This window comes from Malus domestica, chromosome 14 (genome assembly GCF_042453785.1).
Source record: "Malus domestica chromosome 14, GDT2T_hap1".
In the NCBI taxonomy this organism is placed as follows: Eukaryota; Viridiplantae; Streptophyta; class Magnoliopsida; order Rosales; family Rosaceae; genus Malus; species Malus domestica.
Genome location: NC_091674.1, coordinates 5,053,025 through 5,064,481, shown reverse-complemented (window position 1 = coordinate 5,064,481; position 11,457 = coordinate 5,053,025). Strand labels below are relative to the sequence as shown.

The 11,457-nt window shown below is 37.3% G+C and overlaps 1 protein-coding gene across 3 annotated transcripts; it reads right to left on the bottom strand.

The window, feature by feature from the left end:
* Nucleotides 1-558: 558 nt before the first annotated feature.
* Nucleotides 559-4,997, bottom strand: LOC103453764 (mediator of RNA polymerase II transcription subunit 7a-like). Of its 3 annotated transcripts, none has more exons than XM_008393332.4 (7): nucleotides 4,861-4,993; nucleotides 4,694-4,769; nucleotides 2,690-2,846; nucleotides 2,271-2,340; nucleotides 1,401-1,567; nucleotides 1,241-1,314; nucleotides 559-901 (listed from the first exon to the last, which is right to left on the bottom strand). In XM_008393332.4, exons 3-7 carry the CDS (start codon nucleotides 2,822-2,824, stop codon nucleotides 820-822), a joined length of 528 nt encoding a protein of 175 aa, XP_008391554.1. In that variant the 5' UTR covers nucleotides 2,825-2,846; nucleotides 4,694-4,769; nucleotides 4,861-4,993; the 3' UTR covers nucleotides 559-819. The 3 variants fall into 3 exon arrangements, with proteins under 3 accessions (XP_008391554.1, XP_070667749.1, XP_008391555.1); XM_070811648.1 differs by having other exon boundaries at nucleotides 2,690-2,836; XM_008393333.4 differs by lacking the exon at nucleotides 4,694-4,769 and having other exon boundaries at nucleotides 4,861-4,997.
* Between the last annotated feature and the right edge of the window lie 6,460 nt (nucleotides 4,998-11,457).

Sequence of the window (11,457 nt, the reverse complement as noted above, 5' to 3'; positions counted from 1 at the left end):
GATAGGAAAGAAAATTTATGAAAACTATTTCCTTCTTAAGGACCTAAGAATGTAAAGCAATTTTGTAGTGTTTGGAAAAATTGTGAGATTTCATCACATGGAATGGGAAAGCTTCATTCATGCGAAACAAGCGTTACCCAATTTTTCTGTATAGGATGGAGATCTACTGCGGATTTCTATTTGAAGCCCACAGACCAAGAGATCCGGATCGTTCAAGAGATAGAGAGATCTGTGCCGTTCAAGTTTTTGGGTGTTGTGAAGGGGGTAGGGGAATGGCCATTAAAGAGCCGGAGGATTGAAATTAAATTGTCCAGATTTCTAAGTCCACGAGCTCCGGACACAAAAATCAAGAGTGGATCTCATTTCTTCCATATAAAACAATTGACGTTCTATTATTGATGGCAACTCGATATTCCGTTTAATAGCCGGAAAAAAGTTAGAGGCAGTACCGGCGGTGCATCATTTTCTTCTTCATGATTACTACCCAGTCTACAAATCCGTTCTTAAACATAGTCGTATGCAATAACCACACATTGTTCTTGTAGACGAGCACTTGAATTTGTCAAAGTTATGTTTCCTTGTTTGCTAATATACAGAAAAATTGCAGGGCGGTAGAGCCAAATAGAATACTATTATGCACCACCAACATTCAATAGTTTTTACTCGGTTTACAAAGAGAACTAAATCGCCTATCCTTTTTACCGGAACACACAAGAGGCCGGAATTAAGCATGGTACAAGGTGAATTTTCTAATGGATTAATTAGATGCAACTGTCAAAGAGGCCTTTATCGGTGGTAGAACAAACACGAGAACACTCCCTACTTTAGAGCAAAAGATGTACCATTGTCCTCCAACGTTCCAATAGACTCCTTGAGAAGTCTCTGTGCTTCTTCTCTCCTCCTAAACAAGAAAGTTAAGCAAACGGCCATAAGCAATTACAAAATGCAATCCGCGTGTCATGTTAACAGTCGCACTACTAATGACACCATGCAGATTAAAAACGAAGTTAGGAAGTAAAATGAATCAAACGCTTTTTTTATCTTGGACATTTAGCTCAAAGTAAATCGGGGTGAGTAGGTGATCGATGACGGAAAATGCACATAAATAAAAAAAAAGTGATCATAAAAGGGGTTGATCGCAAAACCCACAACAGGCAAAATAAAAAAGCAAGAACAAGAAACAAAGAGAATATTTCAGCATCAGATGTCACCAGATTTTCAGTAATTGATTAAAGCATACCTCTTTATATCCTCCACAGCTTGTTTACGACGTTGTATCTGAAGTTCTAGAATGTGAATTAGTGTTGCTCTAGCCTATATAATAAAGGACATTACAAACTAACATAGTTCTTCAAAAGATAAAACAATAAATCACATTCTAACACTCAAAAGAAACTTACCTGATGGGGCCGCAATGAGTTGAGAAGATGATGCAAGTTCTTGAAGATAAGAGATATCTCTTCCACTCTCCTTGCATATTGTGATGGCCTCTCTACAAGAATATCAGCCAGCTCCAAAATGTGCAGCTGCAATTCTCTGTTAAGTGACCTTAGTTCCTTCTTAAAGTCTAAAAAGGACAGCCATTCATGTCAGAGAAGCATAACACACTTTGCAAAAGAAAAAAACTGCATGCACATGCCAGAAAAAAACACACTAGAATAACCACAGACATACACGTATCTGCATGAACAGGCAGTTCGTATGTGTTTCTTGTTAAGAATTCTCAATCAAATAGTACTCTGCAAACCAAAGCATACAAAACCTCTAACGTGCTCTCTAATATTCCTCTCCTGTCTGGAGAGGACATATGTATCATCCTAAATAGGGTTCATTCAAGGGAACATATTTTAGACATCAAAATCTGATCTCCAAAGCGTGAAAATATTTTCTGGTATGGATTGAATATATGCCTGGCACCTAGAAAACGTTGCGATCAGTAAAAAATGTGGAATAACATTTCTCAACATTTGCTACTTTTGCTTTTGGATGCATTGCATAAATTATTTCTTGCACAAGAAAGTTGTAGACAACTGTAATCAAGAGAATATATCTCAGCCTAGTAACCGTGTTCTAACTTACCAAAGAAAATTATCATTAACTAGTTTATGGAAAACAAAATTCATAATTCAACCGATGTTAAGAAGAAACTGTGAAATTGATGATTGGACAATGCTTGAAGCAAGAAAATGTTCACATTAATTCCTAAAATTCTAAAGCAATATTTGCACATGACAAAGAAATAATTAAAATTAGAACTGAGGTAGACATACCAATATTTGGGCCTTTTGGATACAGTTGACGCACTCCCTGTTCTTCCAAGCTCGGAAGTATCTCATCAATCTATAAAAGATACAATTAATTATGAAGCAAGTACAAGGAATGCAACGAAGATCAAATCAGTCGTTGCTAATATTAACAGTAAAACCTAGAATTTCACATATTATGTGAAAGATAATTCAAAACTCAAAATTCAAAACCTACAATTTTAAAGGTAGAAAATATTTTTATTCCCGGCTTAAGCAACTGCTATAAACATGAGATTGCATTCTTCAAAAATTAAATTCAAAAAGATTTAACTTACACCAAGATTCTCGCATACATATATATTAGTGACAAACCAGTTTTCAGAAATCAAATAACAATGTTTACATAAATTTTGACAGGAAATCAAGGAATGAGAAAAGCTCACAGTGTGATTGGCACCATAGCAAATGAATGGGCCTTCAATTGGAGGGGGTGGCTCCGGAGCCGATTTAGGGTCTTGCAAGTAATCTTTGTAGAGCCTATAATATGGGGGTGGTGGTGGATACGTTGATGTAGCCATAGCAAGCACCTACTGGACAAACCTAAATCAACCAAGTTGAAGAAAACAATAAGTTCACATTGCGAACGAGAATTTTCTTTTGTAGCAAATTAAAAAAAATACTATCATGAGGTTTGCGATGTTTTACAAAATGGGCTATGTCATTTAAATTTTTTCACATTGCAACCTCACATTTTGACATTGTAAAAATCTCCCCCCTCTGTCTGTTAGAATGTCGGGTCATCCATTGAAAATATACAACAACAACAATGCCTTATCCCACTAAGTAGGGTCGGCTGTATGAATCATTGAATGCCACTGCGCTCGTTTTTGTCCTAAGTCTTCCGTTAGATCCAAGTATTCTAGGTCCTTTTTTAGAGTCTCTAAGTCTTCCTACGTCTTCCTCTACCCCTTTGGCCCTAAGCCTCAGTCTTGTAATCGCATTTTGTAACTGGAGCATCTACATGTCTTTGTTTCACATGCCCAAACCACCTTAACCGTATTCTCTCATCTTCAATTTCGATTACTCCTACTTTACCCCGGATACCCTCGTTCCAAAACCTATCCTTTCTCACCTTCCCACACATCCAATGAAGCATTCTCATCTCCGCTACACTCATTTTGCATACGTGTTGATACTTGACCGCCCAACATTCCGTGCCATAAGGCATTCCTAGCCTTATTGCCGTCATATAAAATTTTCCCTTCAGCTTTAATGGCATACGACGGTCGCATAATACACCTGATACACTCTTCCAGTTCATCCACCCAACTTGTAATCTATGGTTGAGGTCTTATCCAATTCTCCGTTCTTTTGCAAGATAGATCCAAGGTAGCGAAAGTGTTCAGTCTTTGGTACTTCCTGATCTCCAATCCTCACCCCTAACTCATTTGAACATCTGTTTCCACTGAACTTGCACTCCATATCCTCTGTGCTTGACCTACTTAGGAAAAGACCTTTAGATTCCAACACTTCTTGCCAAAGTTTAAGCTTCGTAATTACCCTCTCCAGATTTTCATCGATCAATATGTCCCGTTAACTCATCCATTACCAATGCAAAAAGGTAAGAACTTAAAGACGAGCGTAGATGTAACCTTGCAGTTATGGGAAAACTTTTGGTTTGTCCTTCATGAGTTCTTAGGATCAATGCTATTCGTACTTCTTTCTTCTCTAAAATCCTCCAAAGAATCTAATGAAATAAAAAACCGAAGGATGAAAAGAAAATGAAAAATAAGCAAACTCGTTCACTGCTGAACTCCCCTTGTCTCTCCCTCCCTCTCCGTTGTGTCTTGCTCCACAACATACACTGACCCCTGCCCACAACCACCCCCTCCTCCTCCTCCTCCTCCTCCTCCTCCTCCTCTCTCTCTCACAGCCTCCCTTGTCCACTCTCTGACCACCCCCTATGACAAAGAACTCAAAATACACAAAGGACCAAAGCAACCACCTCAAGAGCAGCTCGTGAAATCAAACCCAAATAACCTAAACCAATCATTAATAAAGCAACCAATCATGCATATAGAAACACAGAATCTAAACCTAGAAACCCAGTCTCCCCCACATCACGACACCAACACCTACAACGAACACGCAACCACGAAGCTCGTTCTTATGACAACAAACAACAAACCACAAACCCAAAATTTCGTTTTGACAGAGCCAAAATACCCACACCTCAATTTGCAACTCCACCACCGAAATAAAAAAATCCCAATCACAATCAAATGCACTCCACAAACCAAAACTCAAAACCCATCTCAAAGATTTTGTTGGCTGAATGTGAAAATTTGCAAATTTTGATTCGTAATAAAAAAAATGGGTTCCCAAAATAAATCAGATTCATAACAATACAAATGTAAAACGAGAGAAGGTGCAAAAATCGAACTCACGTAAACTCAAAAACCCTAACTTGAGCAGCTGGAATTGAATTTGGGAACTGATAGATAGATAGAAGGGGATGAATTGCTGAAAGAGAAGAAAAATAATTGTAACATTTGAAAAATAAATATAAATAAAAAACAACCACAAAACTCGAACAGTCGGGGAGTGAGATTACCAATTTGCTCCCTCTTCGACTTGCAGTGGAGCTCTGATTAAGATGAAATGGAAGACGACGAGGGTGAGGGCTGGGCTTGCGAACAGAAAGTCGGAAGGAAAACAAAGAAGGGGAGGAGGGGCTTGGTTCTTCTACTTGGCTTTTTGAGTTAATTATAAATATGCCCCTTCATTTGTGGTGGTTGTTTCACTTTGGTCCTCAAACTTTTTTCCGTCTATACGGAGTTAGTCTCCACACTTTTAAACGAGAACATCAACGACGTCAATTACAAAAGTTGTCGAAGGGGGATAAATTGAATTCGAACGTTTGTCTGGTTAGAAAGGATCGTGATGCCAAAAACGTTAACAAGGAAACATTTTGGGCCGACATCAAATTTCATAGCTTCTGCATAACGTAAAGAAATGAAATACAAATAAGATATGCATTTGCCTGTACTAAGATGAAAGAAAGAGGAGACTCGAATTCTAAGTTGATAAGGTGTTTGTGAACCAATGTTAAATTGAAACGACCATTCATATTGAGATAGAAAAATGTGGAACTTTTCAGGTCGAAGGGTAAATAACACCGATACTATCCCCACTTAACCACCTACACAATTCTCAACTATGGGGTTTTCTCACAAAAGGTCTCGGTGTTAGTTAGAGTGGGTTTTCTCACCCAATCGCGCGGGGTCATTGGGGACCCGCCCAAACAAGTGGCATATTTGGCCTACGTGGACAATCGCGCAGGACCAATGGGGATCCACCCAATCACGTGGTAGTACGGGTCTGTCCCCTGACTCTGATACAATGTGGAATTTTTCAGGTCGATGGGCCAATGGCTCACTCCAACAACATCGATATTGTTATCACTTAACAACATGCACAATCCTCAGGTGTGAGGTTTTATCATAAAAAACATCGGTGTTAGTTAGAGTGGTGTATTTCTATTTAAAGTGTTTTCTTTCTTCCCTCTGGCCGATGTGGGACACTGGAATTCAAACAATTTTTTTTTAAATCATAATATTTGATCCGTCAACCATTCATATTGATATAGAAAAAAAAAAATCTTAAAATCATAGTATTCGATCCCGTCAATTTTCTTGAAGTGAAAGCTAGTTTCTCCTGTCCACTCGGATTTAGTGCCCCTTAAAAAAAAAAAAACTCCAAATCGGAATGGAGGATTTAGTTTGGATAGTGTCGTCAAATTTTCAGCATAAATCCCCTAGTCTTTCATATGCGTGCAAATATAGGGTATTATGAGTCGTACGACGGCCAAGTAAGTTACGGAAATGTACTTTAAAAGTAACCACATGTCGTTTTGTCAACTTTGTAAATAAAATCATTTATGTCTTTAACAAAAAAGCATAGTTCAAACATTTTAAAAACGCCAACTTTGAACAAAAAGAATTAAAGGAGCGAAGTGATAAAAACCTAACAAGTAATTAACTCAATTTTTAGATTGAAAAAAAATTGTCTAGGGTTTAGTCCAATTATCCTGGTTTTTGCCCTAACCTAAATAATTACAATTGTACAAGATTAGTAGAAAGATGTTGGTGTATCCATCATTTGAAACCATGCTAAAATTTCCAACATAAGAGAGGAATTTTATTGGATTCGTGTCATTCTTCTCATTGAAGAAAAGTAGTTGCCCTGGAATTAAACCTCAACATTTAGTACAAATTCATTCAAAACTTTTAATTTTGTTCTACAAGAAAAATACATTTATACGACCTCACAATTTTTTTCGGTATGCATTTGATCTTCATTTATACAATGATGATAGATAAAATACGAAACCAAAAACACTAAAATCAAAAGACTGGTAAAAGCCGACCCAAACATCAAAAGGTTAAGAATTGGAAAGGGACTTTCCGACCATATCATCTGATGGGGATGGAGAAGGAGAGGGGCTTGAACTTGAGCTTGAATTTTCTAGTTCAGGAGCATTGATCTTGATTTTAACCTTTTGCCTAGCTTGGCAATGACCAGGTTCAGCCCAAATAACATAATAAATGCCCGGTATATTAAAAGTTAAGGTGGTAAAACCACGCTCGTCGGATAGGGCAAGTGATGGTACAATACGATGATCATAATTTACTTGCTCAATGACTAACGTCACAAAATCATCATCATGTTTGTAATTAAATATGAACTCGTCACCGACATGAAATTCTTTTGATGAAGCTCACTCATTGTAATCAATGGCACCATTGGAAGTCCACCCTTGATTGTCGCCAACCATATAAATGACAGCGGAACAAGCACCAAAGAAAAGCATCATGATGATAAAACTCACTGCAAGAGTGTTTCTTAGAGCCATGACTAAGCAGTGAACAATAAACAAGCAAGGAGTAGGTACGTAGACAAAATTAAAACACCAAGTGGGAGTGGGAAGTGGAAGAAGAAAGCAGATAGCAAGAAAGTAAATTTTGATGAAAGGAAGCAATGCCTCACCATGCGTATACATGGCCGGATAGATATAGAAGCAGAGATAGCGTGCGTTCCAAGTTATTAGTGTCCCGAACGGAAAATGTTTTCCAAATCCAGTTCAAAAATGGTTTCAAAAAATCAGATAAAAATGCATGGTTTCCCAATTCCAATTACTATTAGGGGGAGGAATTCTATTGAAAGCCCACGCTTGCTTAACAATCGAATTCCAATTTTGTGGCGTTTCGTTGGCAATTTTGCTACCACTTTTTCTGATGGCCACCGCCTCTGTCCTCTCGAGCCTAAAGTACTTGTCCGGCAGATTGACGGTGGTGGCCATCTCCACTTTTCCCAGGCCTCGATTTCTTGTGTCATACTTTGGGATTCAGTTGTACTTTATACTTTTTTAAGCGAGTAGTGGACTGAAGGTGGAGCTGACTTAATTTCTTCAAAACAATAAATAATGTGTGGTGTAATATAACTTAGAGGAAAATAACTTTGAATGGCAATTACTTGTTGCAGGATTATGTAGCTGCTTAGAAAACTCCTTTCACTGTGAAAACATAAGTCCTAATATGGCAAATGTTGTTGCAACTTTGTTAAAACACAGAAAACTAAAGAGGCAACTGTTTTTTTGTAAATCAATAAAAACTATTCTAATCTAATCTATCGAGAATGAGATTCAAACTTTGGTGCAAAAAGGAGTATACTATTCTAAACAACAAACATAGCCCACATATGCACGAGAGCACTTATTAAGATCCCATACTACATGTCCCTCGTGAAATGAAAAAAAACACAAATTTCCACATTTTCAAAGTTGCAAAAGGTCCAAACTTAAGCCTCAAGAAACAAATCCAAACGATCAAAATCAATAGCTTTTTAGTATGCAACAAATTGTCAGTGTTGAGCACGAAGCAATCTGTTTAGATTGAACAAATGAGTCGAAGTATTCATTTGAGACCCCCATGCAGATGCACCACCACCATTCAATATATTTTACTCTGTTTACAAAGAGAACTGAACCGTTCTTTTTCTTTCGACGAGAAGAAGAGTGCTGAGTCGCCAATCCTTTGTACCGGAACACACGAGACCAAAATTAAGCATAGCACAAGGTGAATGTTCTAATAAATAAAGCATGAAGAGATTAGATGCAACCATCAAAGAGGGCTTTATCAGTTGTCGAACAAACATAAGCACACTGTTGTGAGGAAGCGTCAAAGTATGAAGCAGATAAACTAATGTAGACAAATATGACAAGAGAAACAATCCAAAGACACAAGGATTTATATATACTAATTCGGCATAAGCATATGTCTAGTTCGGAGACGGTAAGTCCATTTATATCAAAATGAAGATTACAAATAGAGTGTTTAACTCTCAAAACCCAAATTCCACATACATCCAATAGCTCTCCTACACACAAAACGAGCCAAGAAGAAATCTCAAATTCTTGCTCACAAATATACAAAAATACAAAAGGTCTTACAGAAGTGTGAAACAAACACAATTACAAAAGAGTGTTGGAAAGATAGGGTCTAATTGCTACACCAATTCACATAGAAAATCAGGAAAAAATTTATGCAATTACATATGAAAGTAATGCATGCACATGAGTAACCAATGTTAAATGGACATACATAATGGATTAGAAAAACCTGGAAATGGTCGAGGCAAATGTTGGACACTTTATCTTTAAGACAAATAAGGCTCCAATGAACCACTTTGTGTTGAAAACTCTATCATAGATAGAGACTCAATAAGACTCTAATATTTAGTGCATCTATGTATGGTTATGTAAACAATGTAAAGTTCTTTAATGATTAAGGGGCGCTTCCCTACTTAAAGAATTTAAGATACCTCTTTGGAAACCATGTGACTACTCATGAAAAGTCAAAAGTTGCAACTTTTTATTGGAACAGACACATTTATGCATCGAAAGACATCACTTTTAATTTTCATTCAATTAATAAATTTAATATTATGATAAAAATAATTTAAAATTTCCAACATTCCCCCACACAAATGGATATTGACTCAACACTATGCAAATGACAATGCAGACACTAGAGTCAGTAGGAAAAGTACTGCATTGGGATAGGCATTTTTTGGCTTTGAACCTTTTGTAGTGAATTACTATCGATTTACTTGGTTAATCAGTGAACGCGATGTCATGAACTGCTCAGCCGTTTATGTAAACCAAGACAATAGTAATCACACAGCCCTTATAGACATCCCGTGATCGCTCGGTTGTGTTCATTTCGGCCCTAAACAATTCCTAGTTTCTCATGAGTACTCTAGAGAATTAAACCCTTCAGAAAATTCTCATAGGAAGGGCCCCATTCCTCACTCAAGATAGGTGACTTCCCATTAAGAATATCCTGCAATACTCCATTTGGACTTCTAAGTCTTCCAAACTATAGGAATCATTGAATGCATAAAGCTTAACCTAATTTAAATGGTAGGCAACACTGTTATCATCATGGGACATAGGTAAGAGTGTATATCTCCGCAGCTACTCCGAGCTATCATAATTTAGTTTATCCTTTTTGAACCTAGATCTTGGGATTTCTAGCAATTAGATTGAGTTTCCACTATGACTACTCTAATTATGGGCTTTTAAATCATTCCCCTCGATGATAGAAATGATTCTCTATTCAATCTTTTAATATTGGTACCACTAGGTTGACTACTCAGACAATATGGCTATCACAAAACTCATCCATGCACTGAAATAAATTTCGTTCGAGAGTAGCTGTTTTCCGGCATTAAGTCTTTCAAGCATATATTAGGGCATACTAAGTAATTTGCCTATGCTTAGGTAAACTCCTCCACATTTAAGGTATTTTTCGAAGGTTTCTAACTTAAATTCACTCACTTTAAGAGATAGTTTAAAACTGTCTTGTAAACTAATTCACAACCTTATCTCTTTCTAGAAGCAAATTATTTTTTCTTTCTTCTGAAGTTTTTTGGGCCCAAAATGATATTTTGGGCCAAACCAAGAGTTCTCAGTCCAATAAGGAGTATGGATAATATTTTACCATGGGCCGAGCCTAGTAGAGTTCGCCCGAGTCCTATCAGAATGTGATTTCCACCTAGATAAAGATAAGATGGTCGAATCCTAATACAAGAGGGATTCTTTAGAGGTTAAAAGCTTCTGAATAAGAAAAGATGCCGAAATTTAAGGGATGAATTTGAATGATTAAAGAGCTTGGTTCAGAGTCCTATAGAGGTTAGGATTGGTCAAAGCCAAATTGGATTGGGATGAGGAATTCCAGTCCAAGTGAAATTCTAGTTTGGTTATTTGGGAAATTGCTACTATAAATAAAGAGAGGGAAGCATCATTCAAAAACCCCTCAAATTCAACAAACAACTGCCCTGTTCAAACCTCTCAAACATCTTGAGATTTTTATTTTATTTTTCCCCACCAACACATCTTTAGTTTGGATAAATAACACTGTGGAGGCAACCGGCAACATCTTTAGTTTAGATAAACATCACTGGAGCCGTAGAACAAGTTGATCGATGAGCACATTCAATTTGGTTACACAACACTGCTTCAAGACTAATTGGTTATTTATCCAAGTCTCATTTGACGAGGATTTTTGAGTCCTTATTGGAAGAGGTCATCTCATCAGCCTTCTTAATGAAGTGAGGTGCTACCAGGTTACTACATTCAACACACTGAAAGCTGAATTTGATATTTAACTTCGCAGAACTAGCAGCCTTGTCTATAGGCTCTAGAATCCAAAGGTCGAGACGTGTTCTTTCCTCAGCTACAGTCGTGAGATCAAGAAGTCAGCAGCACGTCCAACGCCACATCAACATTTACTCATCGGCCGATGAGTTAGCATGTCTCGCATTCAACCGAATGACGTAGTTTGCTTATTAATTACTTGGCATGCGCGCCATGTAGGCTAAGTAGTTTTTAGACCATCTCTGACCCTCCAAGAACTTAATATTTTAATGAACAGTGTAGGGCCATATTTCTTACCATCTCCAACCAAAGGCCAAAGGACCAGAGTGCTCATTTTAGCCCTGTCACAAAAAACCGTCTCCAACCGAGGACTATAGGGCCAAACATAATTTATTATTTAAGTTTAAAAACTACAACAACTTAAATTTAATATCTATAATCATCATGATCTTCATCATCCACCTTTGTAGGAGTATAGTCAGAAGTAAACAA

Excerpts from the sequence above, each read along its gene's own strand:
- LOC103453764 (XM_008393333.4), bottom strand. The coding sequence starts at position 2,824 with ATGGCTACATCAACGTATCCACCACCACCCCCATATTATAGGCTCTAC. Across the intron at positions 2,341-2,689 it reads GCTATGGTGCCAATCACACT|ATTGATGAGATACTTCCGAG; the intron begins GTGAGCTTTTCT and ends TATCTTTTATAG. Across the intron at positions 1,315-1,400 it reads ACTCATTGCGGCCCCATCAG|GCTAGAGCAACACTAATTCA; the intron begins GTAAGTTTCTTT and ends TTTATTATATAG.